At 42.4% G+C, this 18,242-nt stretch overlaps 1 protein-coding gene across 16 annotated transcripts in view; it reads right to left on the minus strand.

Moving 5' to 3' along the window:
* LOC108304386 (neurexin-3) overlaps positions 1-18,242 on the minus strand; it is an 827,297-nt gene that overhangs the window by 257,407 nt on the left and 551,648 nt on the right. For all 16 annotated transcript variants that reach the window (XM_037738482.1, XM_037738485.1, XM_037738483.1 and 13 more), the window contains one exon: positions 13,954-14,337. In XM_037738482.1, the coding sequence (XP_037594410.1) occupies positions 13,954-14,337 (384 nt within the window). The remainder of the gene's footprint in view (positions 1-13,953; positions 14,338-18,242) is intronic.

Here is an 18,242-nt window from a genome sequence, read left to right on the forward strand (position 1 = left end):
TGTGTGTGTTTGTACATGCGGGTAAAGATGCAGGTATGAGTTAGGGTATGTTGCAGCCCTAGAAAAATTGTGACAAGGCAAAATTTGTCTTCCCAGGTTTTGAGCTGTGCTCATTTCATGCTCTTTTGGACCAGCCCCATGAAACTTTACAGTTCTCCTCCTCCACCTAGGAACAAAGATATGAATGAAAAGATGTGGAAGATCGTGATTGCTTTTCTCATCCTGAATTTACTCCAAATGGTCAGCTTCCATCCCTATGTATTTCTCACGCTTGCCCCTTGAAAAGTCCTAAAACAGAGAATTGACAAGGTTGCAAGAGAAACTGAAAAAGCCATCTCATTTCTTATAGCTCTGTCTTCCTCCCACAGTACCTAAGCCCACCTCTAAGGCCTCCTGTTTTAATGGATGGCAGAGAATGATAGAAAACCCGATAGACTGGGTTAAAAACCCCTACCTTTAGTATTCGCTAACCTTGTGACTATGGAAATTTGTTTTATCTTTCTGATCCTTGGTTTAAGTACCTAAAAATCTGAATTATACCACAAGCTTTATAAGCTTTGCTCTAAAAATTAAATGAGAGATGAAGAATATTCCTCCATGTATTGCACACTTACAAAATTATAGGCATTGTGCCAAGATTTTTACACAATTATGTTATTTAAGCCTCATAACAACCCCAAAAAGGCTTTTATATGGATCAGAAAACTGAGGTTAAAAAGAGGTTAAAAACACATCCAAGACCACATAATAGTGAGCGTTGGAACTGGGATTCAAATCCATTTTTTTTTTTTTTGAGACTGAGTCTCATTCTGTTGGCCAGGCTGGAGTGCAGTGGGTCTTGGCTCACTGCAACCTCCACCTCCCAGGTTCATGCGATTCTCCTGCCTCAGCCCCCTGGGTAGCTGGGATTACAGGTGCCTGCCACCATGCCCATCTAATATTTTTCTGTATTGTTAGTAGCGATAGGGTTTCATCATATTAGCCAGGCTGCTCTTGAACTCCTGACCTCATGATCTGCCTGCCTTGGTCTCCCAAAGCACTGGTATTACAGGTGTGAGCCACCACATTCAGCCTAAATCCAGTTTTGTTTGACTCCAAACCTGGTGCATTTTACTTAAGGACCAAATTATACCTGGCACATGCAGGGACTCAAGAAATGTGAATTCCCTTTCTATTCTTCCTTATATGTGAATGTCAGTAGCTTTCATGGCCTCAGTCCAATCGTCTACTCCCTCCCAGGTTGCCTTTTAATCGTTTCTTTCTTGTAGATGAGCAAGAATCTGCATATTTAGATCACTTATTTAAGCATCTCTTTTTAAACAGATGTGTTGATAATGTAAGGCTTGGGTAATGAGATTTTCCAGGCCATAAGTTGCTAACTGAATTAATTGCCAGGCTTATTTGCAATAAATAAAGAGATGATTACATGTATAAAAATCACAAGGACCTACTGAGCTTGTGAAGAAAGATTCTGACCTGCACAGGAGTATCTTACTCTGAGCTAGGAAAGGGCCAGCCCAAGAGCACAAAGCAAGAGCACCTCTGAAATTGCTTTAGGTTAGAGAACTCTGGTCTGAGATTAAAAATACTGAGTGATAAGTCTCACCATGGCTACTTACTGCTTCTGCGACTTTGGGCAAGTTATATAATCACTCTGAATCTCAGTTATTTCTTTGTAAATTATAAGCACTAGAATAGGTGATTTTTTAAGGCCCTGGCCAGCTATAGCATTCAATAATTCTGTGTCAGCTGATACTTGTCAAAACCATGATTTCCTTGTCTAGTGGTACCCTGAGATGTTCATATGGTCAAAAATACATTTAGCTTTGCTTTTGAGATATTCAACTTAGCACACGCAATCTGGGACTATTTTGAGGAATAAGATGAGGTAGTAAATGTGATGCTACCTGATGTGGGCCCAAAGCATTTTTACAGGATAAGAAACTAACAAAGCACTCACTCCACCCCCACCATAAATATACCAGTGAATCCTTTTAGCCACACACACCCATAGTCCATATATGTCATAACATCTGATATTCATGTGAGTTACTGCATTAATAATACATGCTTTCTCCTTGGAAGGGCATGGCCTGCTTCACAAAGACCCCTGTGAAGTACTGAAAGCCATCCTTCCATTCAGTGAACACAGAACCCTCTCCCACCTTCCCCCACTTCTCTCAGTGACTGCTGGATTAACTCAGCAAGGAACTTAAAACAATAGGTGAGAATGAGTTAATGAAACTAGTTATGTTTATCCTCAGAATGACTGACATTTCAGGGAAAAAATGATAGTTGTCTTTGAGTAACTGAAGGTGTGTTGCAGAGGAGGGTTTTTGATCTGTTCTGGGCTTCCCTAGGATCCACGGCATGGTAAGCAACTAGGGAAGGTTTTTTTTTTTTTTTTTTTTTTTTTGAGTGAATAAATTCTATGTAGCTCCTAAAGCCTGAACAAAGGCTAAAAGAAAGATATTAGATGAATAGATTCTGGAGATGGATGATGGCTACAGCAATGAGAATGTGCTTTATGCCACCGTATTATACAGCTAGTGCTCGACTTAATGACCACGATTGGGACCGGCAGACCGGTCATAACACAATTTGGTCATAAGTTGAGTAGGCTATATGTACAGTTGAAATGGTGCACGCGGAGATGGTAGTCCTGCCGGAAGCTGGTCCGCACTGTCGTACGCCCAGCTGGGCAACATTTGCTCTGCCAGATGCAGAGCAGTCGTGGCTAGCGATTGTGGTCGTAAAGTCGAATGGTTGGAAGTTGCATAGGTCGTAAGTCGATCAATACCAGTACACTTAAAAATGGCTAAAATGAGGCCAGGCGTGATGGCTCATGCCTATAATCCCAGCACTTTGAGAGGCCGAGGTGGGCAGATCGTTTGAGCTGACAAGTTCGAGACCAGCCTGGGCAACATGGTGAAAATCCATCTCTACAAAAAATACAAAAATTAGCTGGGTATGATGGTGCATGCCTGTGGTCCCAGCTACTTAGGAGGCTGAGGTTGGGAGGATGGCTTGAGCCTGGTAAGCAGGGGTTATAGTGAGCTGACATTGCAAGACTGCATCACTGTACTCCAGTCAGGGCAAGATAGCCAGGACTTGTCTCAAATATTAAACAGGCTAAAATGGTAAATGTTATGTTATACGTATTTTATCACAATAATAAAAGAGTGTTTAAACAAAGAGACTTCAGTTACAGTGAAAGGAAGACTTTTAGACTACTTTTTAACACCCGAAAATGCAATGGCTGCTTCATGAAGAGGTGAACATTCTTGTTACTGAGATTAGTGAAGTATATCGATCACAGAAGAGAGGACTCAGGAGGGAAGACCCAGAGATCATTACCTCAACATATTTTTGGGTGACCCTGGGCAAGTTACTTAACCTATCCTTGACCCCAATTCCTCAGATATAAATTAAGAATGAAAATAGCATGTATCATATGTAGTTATTGCAAAGATTAAATAAGCTAACCACTGCCAAGCATTTAGTATATCATATGGAGATGAGAGTACATATTCCTATAGAGTCTACATAGCAATTTAGGAATTTTGTCCAGGGGTATACATGCATCAGATATTCAGTTAGACTCAAAAACCTCAGAGGTCCTTTCCAACTTGAAAATATGAATGTAGCCAGGCATGGTGGCTCACGCCTGTAATCCCAGCACTTTGGGAGGCTGAGGCAGGGGGATCACGAGGTCAAGAGATCGAGACTATCCTGGTCAACATGGTGAAACCCTGTCTACTAAAAATACAGAAAATTAGCTGGGCATGGTGGTGCGTGCCTGTAATCCCAGCTACTCAGGAGGCTGAGGCAGGAGAATTGCCTGAACCCAGGAGGCGGAGGTTGCGGTGAGCCGAGATCATGCCATTGCACTCCAGCCTGGGTAACAAGAGCGAAACTTCGTCTCAAAAAAAAAAAAAGAAAATATGAATGTGTAAACTCTGACAAAAGAGTCACCCCCCAGTAAGTACTTTATCATCTATATAGATAACAGAACTGTTATTCATCAATTCTTTTCTCTTTCTACCTCTGCTCTCAATACAGCCTTGACTTTGTGGATTTCCACAGAACGAGGGTCCATCTTATAGTGGCTGAAGATGCTAGGTTTCTCATAAAAGTTTCATTACGGACTGAGCCATGGGACGAGGAGATCAGAAGCAACTAACTGGTTGGGGATGAGAGCCTGCTGAGCTATTGCGTGCTACTATGGGAATGATGACATGAGAAGTCAGCCACTATCTTCAGACCCAGGAAGGATGCTCTCCAGGATGGGGAGAATTCAACTAAACAAGCATCAGAGCACTTATCTTTGCTTTACAACATTGCTAATGGGGATAAACAATGTGCCAGCCTTGGTGTCAGTATGTGGCCCCAGGCGACTGAATGAAAATAATATTCAAATACCAGTGAGCTACAGCAGGAGGTTTCAGACAAGGGGCCTGCAGAGAAGATTGAAATCTGAAATGCACAGGGCTTTCTTACCCTGCAGAAACAAAGAGGGGGAGCATGCTAATCCCACAGATTTCATAAGGCTTCTGATTTACAGGCCTCTTAGAAGGCTCTGTTGGAGTTTGTCATTTTGATGACAGTGTCTTGCTATAAAGGTTAAACATACTAAGAAGCATGAAATGATCTTCTCCAAGAAAGACTGCATCTACTTTGCAGAAAAATAGCTGGCCAATAGCCCACAGAAGGGGGTCTTTCAAGAGCCACTCATACCAAGGGATCCAGCCTCAAGTTCCAGATGCACTTGTCACCCCAATATCCTTTCTGTTGGGGTGGGTTTATATGTTGGGGTAAGATGGGATGAGTGATGAAAGAAAAAGAGAAATGTATGCATGTCTCTTCCCTCCATATTTCTTCTCTCTAAATCAGTTGCCAATGTTTCAAATAAAATTTATCAATTAGAACAAATTGCTGGAGATTTACCAAATGCCTTTGCTATAATGGCATGACCACTGCTTAGAAGATCATAAGACGTAAAAGTATATCCTCACAAATATGCACAGATGCTGCTCATGTATATTTCTTTGAAAAATCCAACAAATAAGAAGCAAAATGAGGGACTAAGAACATTCTACTCTATTCTATTGGCCACTCATTTCCTACCTGGAGGCCTCAGTTTCTTCATCTAAAATTCGGGGTGGGTGGTTTTGGTTTTGCTAGACAGTATCTGAGCATCTGTTCTACTGGCAAGATAAATAATTGTACAACCCTTTATTCTCTGCCTGGTTTCTCTGGGTCAGTCAAGTTTCAGGTTTTGAGTTTGAGACTTCTATTCATGATTACTACATATTTGCTGTTCTTCTTCTTAACAATCATCAGTGGGATTAAAACAGAACCCATGATAAAATAGAAAAATTTCTCAGAAGCCAGAGGGAAACTACACACGTGCTCTATGCGCAGACACGTACATAATTCTCAGTATCGGGTATCATCACTATAAATCCCAAATAAGAGACTGGAATATGGAGAAGTTCAAAATATGATTTTTCTATCTCCAAGGAAAAAAAATCTTTCGGCTTAATTTCAAATCTGCTTAATGGTCACCGCAGTCTTCCCCACTCCTGAGAATCTTCCACTGATTCAAGATGGCTTAGAACAAGACGAAGAAAGGAAGAAGCAAAAGGCTTCCATGGCCAAACCCTTGTTCTAATCCAGTTTCATTTGTTCTTTAGCTGTGTATAATTGATGACTAAGTCTTATTGATATTGCCTCTTTTATATTATCAGATATGTTCCAAAACTCAACCTCCACTCTCCCTTCTTCAGAGAGGGCTCTTATCTCTCATTCCTGAATTAATGCCAATGCAAACTGGACTATCATATACTGACCTGCTGGTCTTCTGTCTTCTATATTCAGTTTACCCTCTGCCACAGTGATCTGACCTGGTTATCCCATTGTTAAACGTGGGATGCCTGCTGTAAGGTAACACCTAAACTTGTTGGGAGAGCAGTGTTTTGTGGCTGGCCTTGTCACCCCTACAGCCGCATCTTTGAAAACTTCCCCTCAAATCCCTCTTCCTCACTCTCCAAGCCCGACATGCCACCACATGGAAAACCTACTGTTTATTGAAGTCACCTTTATCCATCTGTTCCTTCTGCCTGGAATATTTTTTTCCCAGCCTAGTCTGCCTGGAAGATCTTTGCTTCTCCACCAAGCCTCAGCTCTAGCGGCATGGATCTGTGATGCCTTCCATGATATTTCTCCCTGCACTGATGTCTCAATTCCTCGGATACCAGAATATAATGGCACATTGATGAGAACCACAATCAATGCCTCTGCATCCCAAGTGCACAACATAGTCCCTGGCACGTAGCACACAGTAGGTATTCAGAATGAATTGGAGGGGAGCCTTAATTTCTTTACATAGAAAATGAGGATAATAATATGCAGCCCACAGAGTAGATGTGAGGGTTAAATGACTCAGTATATGTTAAGAACCAATCATAGGCCGGGCGCGGTGGCTCAAGCCTGTAATCCCAGCACTTTGGGAGGCCAAGGCGGGTGGATCACAAGGTCAAGAGATCGAGACCATCCTGGTCAACATGGTGAAACACCGTCTCTACTAAAAATACAAAAGATTAGCTGGGCATGGTGGCACGTGCCTGTAATCCCAGCTACTCAGGAGGCTGAGGCAGGAGAATTGCCTGAACCTAGGAGGCAGAGGTTGCGGTGAGCCGAGATCGCGCCATTGCACTCCAGCCTGGAGTGAAACTCTGTCTCAAAAAAAAAAAAAAAAAAAAAGAACCAATCATAAAGAAGGTACTTTTTTTTAATAACTAGTGGGTCTTTTAACTTTCCTTTCCTCTTATTCCAAACTGTAGCGAAGAAGGATTCATATCTCTGTGAAAAGAAACACGAAGCCAGAGATGCTAGAAAAGCCTGCAACGATCCCCTTGTGTTATGTTTCAAAGCACTTGTTTCTCATGATTTAGCAGCATTTCAACTCACGGCATTATTATGGGCAGATGTCTGCCGGCAGTTAAGCTGCTTTTAGCACACACAGTCATAAAGATACAGAGTGGCAATGTAAATGGCCACCGAGTCCCTGCATTCGACAGCACTGCAGCCAGCAGCAGGTGTACCGTGGTTCATAAGCAGCTGTCACACACTGCACCAAAGTGCTGACCCTCACATTCTCAACTTGAATGCAGGTGTCGGTGTCAATTTTTTTGACTCTTTTTTTTTAAATATACTTGAAGTTCTGGGGTACATGTGCAGAAAGTGCAGGTTTGTCATATAGGTATACACGTGCCAAGGTGGTTTGTTGTATTCATTACCCCATGATCTACATTAGGTATGTCTCCTAATGCTATCCCTCCCCTGACCCCCACTCCCTGCTATCCCTTCCCGGGCCTCCCACCCCCCAACAGGCCCCAGTATGTGATGTTCCCTTCCATGTGTCCATGTATTCTCATTGTTCAACACCCACTTATAAGTGAGAACATGCGGTGTTTGGTTTTCTGTTTTTGTAACAGTTTGCTGAGAATGATAGTTTCCAGCTTTATCCATGTCTTTGCAAAGGACATTAACTCATTCTTTTTTCTGGCTGCATAGTATTACATGGTATTATATGTGCCACATTTTCTTTATCCAGACTATCATTGATGGGCATTTGGGTTGTTTCCAAGTCTGTGCTGTTGTGAACTCTGCTGCAATAAACATATGTGTGCATGTGTCTTTATAACAAAATGATTTATAATCCTTTGGGTATATACCCAGTAATGGGATTGCTGGGTCGAATGGTATTTCTAGTTCTAGATCCTTGAGGAATTGCCACACTGTCTTCCAGATCTTCAAGGTCCCCAGCCTGTCCTTCTCAGACCTTGAAAGCTTTGAGACTCTAGAATAACTAGAATCTACAACCTTGATACTCTTTTTTAGAGAAATGGACCAGCTGTGATCAGAGGTAGCTCAGACTCTCACCTGGTGGAATAACTCTAGCTACGGTTCATGTACTATGGAACAGCTTCCTGGAATCATAAAATCCTGTGCTTGTGGAAAGGGAAACTTGTAGAACTGGATAAAAAAAAAAAAAAAAAAAGAAGAGGCTGAATCTGAGTTCTGCCTGGTTGTCACCAGGGATACATTTGTATGATTTAAGCAGCAACAGAAAAGCAAACAAAATGAAGACTTTGATTTATGTCAATGAATTGTACATTTCTTGGGAGGCCCCTTTCTCAGATATATGTCATTATATATCAAAAAGAGTAAACAATGGCCAAAGAGGAAACAGCCTTTTAATGTTCTTTATAAATCTAAGGTTCTATTCATTAATCCATCAATTAAAACTCAGGCATGATGGGCCTGAAGTGTACCCAGGACACCAAGGTATTCATTTTCTTAGACGAATCAATTAAGGAGATGAAAATTTCATTGCAGTGCTGATATAACTAAACCCAGAGTCCTAATCCAGACAGTTCTGCAGATTGCAAGGAACAAGGACTCACATTCCTGTCCTGCCCTTCATTCACCTTTCTCTCTCTCCTCAGGATAAGAGAAGACATTACCAAGCTGATGACATTTGAGAATCAGAGTTTTAGAGTTGAAAAGGCCCTGAGAGAGCATAAAACCAAACTGCCTCATTTTATTCTTGCAGAAAAGAGAGGTCAGAGGATCCAAGAGACTGTCTCAAGGTCACACATTTAAATAAAGGATCAGGAAACCTATGGGGGGTGAGGGCACAGCCATAAGGCAGATCCCCTCCTCAACAACATTGAGACCCATAAAAGCAGGAAGAAAGACCTCAATATTTCTGCTTTTCAATGGTATGATTAAGCCGTCCATTAGATATCCAAATGGAGATGTCAAGTAGACAACTGGGGATACAAGAATCTGGGATTTCAGGTAGAGTTCCAAGCTAGAGACTTCAATTTGGAAGTCATTAATATAGATGGCCTTTAATAAGGCCATGAATAAGGCCAATGCAAAGAATAAGAGCCCCAAGGGAACTATGCAGGCCAAGAAGAAACCTAAAACAGAACCTCTGGAGCCCTCCAACATTTAAGAACCATCTAGTATATGTAAATAACAGAATCTCTGAAGGAAAGGCTGCTCAGTGTAATGGAAAGTCTGATGTATGAGAAATCAGGAATCGGGAATTCTAATCATTCTATAGCTATTTCAAGTCAAAGTGATGTTGACTTAACTTCTCAGGGCTTCCAATTCCTCACTTACCAAAACAGGAGTGAGGTACATGTAACAGGAATGAGGTAAGGGTAACACTAATGTATCTGCCAACCCAACTATTTTCACTATTTTCTTTTTTTTTTTTTTTTTTTTTTTTTTTTTTTTTTTTTTTTTTTCTTTTTTTTTTTTTTTTTTTTTTTTTTTGAGACAGAGTCACTGTGTCACCCAGGCTGGAGTATAATTGTACAATCTTGGCTCGCTGCAACCTCCACCTCCATGTTCAAGTGATGATTCTCATGCGTTAGCCTCCTGAGTAGCTCGGCATGCACCTCCAAGCCCAACTAAATTTTGTATTTTTAGTAGAGATAGGGTTTTGCTATATTGGCCAGGCTGGTCTCAAACTCCTGACCTCAGGTGACCTGCCCACCTTGGCTTCCCAAAGCGCTGGGATTACAGGTGTGAGTCACCATACCAGGCCTCTACCAACCCTACTATTTTCTTATGTCATGATTTCCATGTGGCATATGTGTAGCATTCCAATGACACAATCCAGCCTCATTGAAGAGTGGTGTCTCACCCTTCCAAGGCAGAATCTGCTGCTGCTGCTGCTACCCAGGATCACATAGCAGGTTGCCTAAGAAGGGGAGACTCTGAGTGGGGAGGCGCAGAAGCTGCCGCCTACATGCCTTTCCCACTGGAACAAGAGTCACTGGAGAGAAGTCAAAATATTTGCATTCTTCATGTTCAGCTGCTGCATATGTCAGATAAATGTTGTACTGTAGGTTATTTTTCTTGACATTGGGATGAACTTGCGCTGAGCTTTATTTACTTTCTTGCCAAATAAATGCCAGCATATGTTTATAAAAAGCCATTCAGGGAAGAGAAGAGAAACAGCAATGGCCTAAAATTTAAGCTCCGTGATCCAGAAATAAATCAAATCGTTGGCTTTGCCTTACTGGAACTTGATGCTCACCAACTGAACTAAACAATTTGGCTATACTAGCAAGGATAAGATGTTGTCCCAGGTCAATTGATTATAATTCCTTATGAAGGACTAACTCCAGGACAGGCTAAAGACCAGCTAGACTGTTTCTTCTGTCCAGCAGGACTCCACAGGATGGCAGGTGGTCTTGCAGTATATTAAAGAATTTTGACCTATCTGATTAGAACTAAGTAGCGAAAACAGGCCTTTGCTTTTTAGGTTATGGGGATGTCTCGCACATTACTATGAATAGCCAACCAAAATAACTAGAGCTGAATGGTTGGGATGGGTAGAGACGGTAGAGACAGCTACATCTTAGAATACCAGCAGATTATGCTGAAAAAAATCTAAATACAATATCAAGCCAATTTTAGATTTCAAGATTTAGAGTAGCTCATCTTCACAGGCAGAAGAAGCACTCTTATGAGTACAGAAGCAGGAGTTAGCCAATTTTACTTTAAGGGAAAGATACTGATACCCATGCAAATTAATCTTACCTGTTGCTCACTTTGCTTGGGTCATTGGGCTATTTTGATCTAGTGTCTAGTGTCTGACCTGGGCCATGAAAACTCCAGTTTTCAACATTCCATCTATGCTTTCTTCATTGTATATACACAAGTGCTTCTTTCTAACACTCCCAATTCATGTGTGCGGCTGGTGATGCCAAGGGACTCACCCCCAAGGAAGTTCCAGTAGAGAACACAGTTTGAGCTATTGGGACACACAGCCTTAAGAACTGTCCTAGGCTTAACACATTTAGTACAAATTATCCATTCTAGGTTTAGGATTGGTTCTAGAATGTTTCTAGATAATAAAAATTAGAGAGAGAATGGCAAACTGTGTGACTGTGTTGGCATTGTTACGGTGAATGGAGCAGGGCTCCTTAATCCAAAAAGAAACCCATTCCTGTATAGAGGCGATGCCAAACACATTTTCTTCACTCTTCTTCAGAAGTGCCTAGAGTGGGTGCCTAGAGTTAGAAATAGGAGCCCCCAAATCCAAGAAACCTTGGATCCCCCTCTCTGGACCATCACTCCTTCCATATAGAAGCGGCCGTTCTTGCCCGTTTATCCTGCCATTTCCCTATAGACATCTACCATAACATCAACCACGTTAAACATTTCTCACATTTCCCTTCGTTTCTCCAGGAAGACTATACACCCCTTGTTCAAAAGTAAAGGCTGTGTCGAGTTGGTGTTTGTGTTTTGGTTGGTTTGTTTGTCTGTTGCCTTTCCCACCTCTAACATAGTGCCTGGAACACACTAGGGCTTCAATATATGTCAATTTCCTGTAGGAAAAATGAACAAAAGATACACAAAAGAGTCTCCACTAAGGAATCAATTTCAATAAAGAAAAACAATGTCATTGGGAATCTCAACTTTTTCTTTGCTAGCAGAGAAGAGTCCTGTAATTTTTACACTCCATTGATTCATCCTGAACATGGTGTCAGGAACAATCCATGGGCAAAAGACAATTAGCAGGAGAACAAAACAGTCAGTTGAACCGTCTGGGATTTGAGCGATGTATAGATCAAATGTCTTAAATTGGCTAAGCTGCTTCTCATTTGGCCAGAATGGATGACTCTTGGCTGCACTGCACCAAGAATAATTGTCCCTCATATATCCCCAATCAGCTGCCTTTCAATGACTAGTCAGAAGTGACAACATAAAAGGTGCAGTGACTTTCACTGTTCTTGGCAAGTTTTGGACCAGCTCCCATTGATTCACCCTTGATATGGGTGAGCTCAGAGACACCTTGTATAGCTGGCTACAGTCACTGTGTCCTGACTCCAACAACCACAAGGCCCTTGAGTTAAGAAGAAACCCAAGAAGAAGAAGAAGTGAGATGGCTTTATACTGCCTTCATAGATAACGGAAGATCTGCAACACTTCAGCAAACACCAAAACTGTCTCATGCATCTCAGAGACAAAATGACCTTTCTATCTTCCCAAACCAGCACCAGGGTAGGTTACCCTACAGAGATATTTGGAAAAAGCCCAGGCACCTGACAGACTGACCAGCGCATTGTCGCCTATTTTCTTATCATAGCCCCTGTTCTGGCAGTTGCTGCCTTGAAAATTCAGTGAATTTTAATTCCATAAGCTCCAAGAAAGCTCTCATTTCCTCCTCTGTCCTCATATCCTGTGTTCTATCTCTAATCTGACTGTAAGAAGGGTTTGTAGTTCTCTTGAAATATACCTTAGTGAGTAACACAGTTGGTCACACAAACACCATGCCTTTAAAACACCTTCTCACTGGTCATCCAGCCCTTGTTCCAGGCCTCGTCCAGGATCTGTCCACATATCACCTGTCTTCTGATACGTGAACAATTTCTGGTCACTGACCACTGGTCTGTAGAGATGAGACCCTGTAGGTCTCTCCTTAAAACATCCTTCCCTTCTCTGAATCTCCATGTCCTCCTTCTCTATCCACTAGCATGCTACTGTCTTGCGTTATCTTATTACAGCTTATTATATAGCTGTCTTAACTCCTCAACTAAATAAGTGATAAACTTCTTGAAGGCAAGAACTATATCTAATCAGGTATGGTATTCTCAAAGCCCTGGAGCCATACCCTTCACAAAAACTTGGTCTTGATGTAAATTACCCTTTTGTAGAACATAGCAGCTGACAGCCCACGGATAGTCAGCTTGATTCTGTGTGCTTGGCATATAAAAAAAAAAATAGACCAAGCTGCAATCTCCAAATAGCTTGCCTGGAATCTCCTTGTGTTGATGTTGTCCCTCTTCTTGTCTTTATCTCTGCCCTTTGCCCAAACTGTAAATTGGGTGCAAATGTCAGATACTGAAGTGATGAATGAAAAGGGAATCCTCCCAGCATTCTGGCTTGGTCTATAGGGTCAGCCCTCATCTCTTCGGTCCCCTCTCACGCCCTTCCTCCCACCTCCACAGTTCCCCAATTCCATTCTGGACAGTTGCCAGAAAGGAACAAAGCATCCAATCCATTCTGGACTCTGTTCAGGTCCTCAACTGTGTCAGCGTTGCTCACTATACAGTGAACCTGTAGAGTATGTTGGTCTCCTTGCAAGGGCCTCCCAAGCTTCTCTATGCCTTTTCTTTAATGATGTTGATGACAATAATTATGACCATAATAATCACTAATACTAAATGCTCAGGAACCTATTAACTCATTTAATCATCATCAGTATCTTGTAAGGTAGGTGCCTGATTATCTCTATTTTACAAATGAGGAAATCAAGTCTCAAAGATATTGACTACCATGCTGAAACTCACATCACTGCATGAGGGCCAGATTTCTCACCCAGTCTGGCTCCGGAGTTCATGCTCTTAACCAATACATCACTCTGCCTCTTATAAAACCCACCATGTTTGTAATCCGTTATTTAATGGCTAAATATTTCACTAGGCAGCAAGCTCCATAAAAACAGAGATGAATCTGTCTTGTTCAACTTTGTGCTTCTAAAGCCTAACCCATGTGTTAGCTTGTAAAAAGCACTAAAGAAGTACAAGTCAAATAAATAAATAAAACAGCCAGTTGGCTAGACTCCCTGGAGTCCCAAAAGGGAATTATTTACCCTCTCTAAATAGACAGTATTTAATCAAAAAGTATCATAATCATGGTAATATTTATTATAAAGCTTCCCTTTCGGCAACCCAATCTTAGCCAAACGAATCCAAGCTTTCAGAACTAGAAAGGGTGCATTCGGTTAATCAGTAAACCCAAAAACTGCTGGAAGAAAGAAAGTGCAGGTAGGTGCAAAGGCTCGGGCTGTCCAGGGATCCAACTGTAACACATCAGCCCCACTCAGTCCCTCACTTCCCACTCCCTAGGCCGACTCACCCCTTTCGCAGGTTCTTCCCCAGTATCCTGTGCCCGTACAGTCGCAGATGAAGCGGTTCCAGCCGTCCTTGCACACCGCATTGTTCTTGCAGGGGTAGCTGTCACACTGCTTGGCGCTCATCCGTGAACAGGAGGACTTGACACCCGCAGCATTCTGCATCTCTGCCAGCTGTCGAATGTTCTTGCTGCGCCCGTCAATGAACAGGTCACGGATGCAGCCCACGTAGCCATAGTTGAGCATGGCGGTCCACAGCTCGGTGGGGAGAATAAGGCCAGCACGGTTCTCTGGCAGCCCTCCCAGGTACATGTCTCCTTCCAGGTCCAGGATCTCGCTCTCCCCACTGGCGGTGAATGGCGTGCGCCTGCTGTTCACTGATATAGTACCTGCGGTGGGAAGACAGATCCAGAGTTAGGAAGCTCTCCCGGCGACTCAGGTGAGTCCGTCAGTTGCTTAACCAAATGAAAGAAGCCCACCAGGTGAGTGCTGAGACCAGCCATTGCCCGGCCAGGAGAGAACAATGAAAGGAAGAGAATTAGATGTTACGGGACAATAGGAAAGACAATGTAGGCCACCTGGTTCCAATCTCTGCCAGCTAAGTCCACCTCGCCCTCAGGAAGACTCAGGAAAATCTCAGCAACCTAACATCTAGTGTATCCTTTCTCTATCTAACCCTGTTGGCTGAGACCACACAGGCTGAGAGCGGCACACTTCCTGCCTGTATTTAAATTTCAGCTCTGATATGAATGAGCTGTATAACCTTAAAGAACTGACTTCACCTTTCCTGTGCCTCAATTTCCTCATCTGTGAAATGGGAAAATAACTGTCTCCACCTCACAGGTTGGTGTGATTAAATGAGTGAATATATACAAAGTGCTTTTAAGAGTGCCTGAGACAGAATAAGGCCTCCATACGTTTGCCTGAGTCTTCTTCAAGGGCTCACCAACCCCAAAAGATGGAGCTTCCTCTTCTATCTCTCCCTCCATGTACTGGTACTCTCTATATTGGGCATTCACTACCAGCCCTGCCAGTGAATATTTTGAGCATTCCCTGTGATAAATTTTAACGGAAACATGATTCCTTATTTAATCATTTAATAAATGTGTATGGAAGATCTATTCTGTCTCTGGTATAGCTCTAGGCAGAGACGAGCTTGATAGGCATGACTCTCCTCTTATTGAGGGGATGTTCCAGAGCAGAGGGACAGAAATAAATGCTATGGTTTGGCTGTGTCCCCACCCAAATATCATCTTGAATTGTAGCTCCCATAATCCCACATGCTGTGAGACAGACCTAGTGGGAAGCGAATTGAATCATGGGGGCAGTTACCTCCATGCTGTTCTCATGACAGTGAGTGAGTTCTCACAAGATCTGATGGTTTTATCTGGCATTTCTCTGGCTGGCACTGCACTTCTCTCTCTCCTGCTGCCATGTGAAGAAGGACATGTTTGCTTCCCCTTCCAGTATGATTCTAACTGTCCTGAGGCTTCCCCAGCCATGCTGAACTGTGAGTCAATTGAACATCTTTCTTTTATAAATTATACAGTCTTGGGTATGTCTTTATTAGCAGCGTGAGAATGGACTAATACAACAGGCAAGCCAATAACAAAATAAATTAGCTAATAACAGGTGCTATGAAGACAGTAAATGGGGTGGTGTGCTAGTTACTCATGTGTTCTACTTTAAAGTGTAGAGTCACTGAAGGTCTCTCTAGGCAGGTAACAGTTGAGCTGAAATTGGAATGTTGGGAAGGATTCAGCCATGCAAAGTCCAAGAGAGAGAGCAAGGCAGGCAGAGGGAATGGCACCGGCAAAGGCCCTGAGGTAGGAAGGAGCGTGGCTAGAATAGAGAAGGCAAGAGTGGGTGAGCAGGAGATCAAGTCAGAGAGGTAAGCAGACCCAGGAAGGGGTTGGATTTTGGACAGCATCGAATGAGACTGTAGAAGATGGAACTCCACAAGCTGACCTGAGACCTTGAGAACAGGGATTCTAGTCCTAAACGGGTTTCTGACCCTAGGCCAGTCCCTGAATCCCTGAATCACTTAATGGCTCAATTTCCTGAACTGGAAACTTAAGAAATGGACTACGTAATATCTAAACATCCTGTCAGAAATTTTAAAATAGGTACTTATTATTCTCTTCTTTTTTTTTTTTTCGATAGAGTCTCACTCTGTTGCCAGGCTGGAGTGCAGTAGCACAATCTCGGCTCACTGCAACCTCTGCCTCACAGGTTCAAGTGATGCTCCTGCCTCAGCCTCCTGAGTATCTGGGACTACAGGCATGTGCCACCACACCCAGCTGATATTCTTGACATGCTTTATTGGTATCAAGATAACTGGGTCATGCCATCCATCAGCCAGTCTTCACCTCTGTCTGATTCTCAGTTCCTTCAGCTATGAAGGGTATATAACTTGAAGAGCTGCAAAGATCAAATGAGATTAAAAATGAAACATACACTTTAAAGTGCAAAGTCAACCGGGCGCAATGGCTCACACCTGGAATCCCAGCAGTTTGGGAGGCCGAGGCAGGCTGATCACTTGAGGTCAGGCATTCAAAACCAGCCTGGCCAATATGGTGAAACCCTGTCTCTACTAAAAATACAAAAATTAGACAAGTGTGGTGGTGCATGCCGGTAATCGCAGCTACTCGGGAGGCTGAGGCAGCAGAATTCCTTGGACCCGGGAGGCAGAGGTTGCAAAGAGCCGAGATCATGCCACTGCATTCCAGCCTGGGCTACAGAGCAAGACTTGCTCTCAAAGAATATAATTAATTGATTAAAATAAAAATAAAATGCAAAGTCAATACAAGAGTAGAAGCATAGACAGGATATTAAGGGGAATTTAACATCTCCTTTCCTACTGTCTTCTAGAAGTTTTCTCCTAGAGAAATGTGCTTTGCCATTTTGTCTTTAAATCTTTCAAATACTTACAAAACAACAATAATGTCCCAGCCACCACTTTAACTATTTTATGTGCATTTTTGGACTTAATCCTCAAAACAATCTTGGGAGGTAGGAGTTATTATTTCCTCTATTTTACAAACGAGGAAATTGAGGTCTGCATCTCTTACTATTTTCTGTATTCCAGTTTTCTTTCTTTACCCTTCACTTGTCCACAGGGTGAATCTGATCACCAATTAAAGGGGGGGGGGTGGATATCTATTGTCAAGTAAGGACAGTACTAGAATCAATTTAAATTTTAGAGCCTTAAATACAACCTGAGGAAAATCTGTCCTCAGTGTTTTGAAAGCACTTAACAAGTTCTAAGACTCACTTGCCCAAGTGGCGATTGATTATAAAAGTTTTCTAGATCACTGTCAGTCATATTATTCTTCAAGATGATCAGGGAAGGATGCACCACATTTAGATTCATTTGTTTTTAGAACTATCCATTTGAGTACAGATTTATAACCAAAAACAAGGTACCAGGAAACATTCTCATGAAAAGATGAAAGTTTAGCAGATTGTATTATAATTTCATATTGTACTGCTTTCATGGGACAATTGTTTGTTTACTCGGTAAATTTTTATAGGCTTTGATCAAATTTATCAGTAGTTAAAAAAATCGGCCGGCACAGTGCCTCCTGCCTGTAATCCCAGCACTCTGGAGGCTGAGGCAGGCAGATCACCTGAGGTCAGGAGTTCAAGACCGGCCTGGCCAACATGGTGAAACCCCGTCTCTGGCTCAAAAATTAGCCAGACATGGTGGTGGGTGCCTGTAATCTCAGCTGCTTGGGAGGTGAGGCAGGAAAATCACTTGAACCCGGAAGGTCGAGGATGTAGTGAGCCGACACTATGCCATCGTACTGCAGCCTGGGCAGCAAGAATGAAACTGTGTCTCAAAAAAAAACGTGAAAAAAAATTGGCCAATGCTTTAGCTCCCAGATATGAAATTTAAGGCTTCTGAAATCTCAACATGTTTGCTGAAGATGGCTCCACTGGTGGTTCTAACAGGAAAAATTGTTCCCCTACTTGAAAAAAAAATTTGCACTGGGAACAGACAGAAATAAACATATAGCAATTCTATGTGTTCTACCCTACATGTGGACATAGGTAGATAACCTTTATATTGTGCCAAGCTCTAGGTTAGTCAGACACAAAACCCGTCCACCATGACCTAACCTCAGAGATCCCAAACACATGATCTTAAAAACCAACTGCAGTGTTTCCTTATAATTTTGGAACAGCTTTCTGACTCTGTCCTTGCTGACATTTTACTGAAAAACAGAGAAAGAGAATGAAAAGAAGAAAAAAAAAGAGGCGGGGGGGATTCAGCCTCCAAAGCAATTAATTT

Source organism: Cebus imitator, unplaced genomic scaffold (genome assembly GCF_001604975.1).
Source record: "Cebus imitator isolate Cc_AM_T3 unplaced genomic scaffold, Cebus_imitator-1.0 Scaffold54, whole genome shotgun sequence".
Taxonomy (NCBI): Eukaryota; Metazoa; Chordata; class Mammalia; order Primates; family Cebidae; genus Cebus; species Cebus imitator.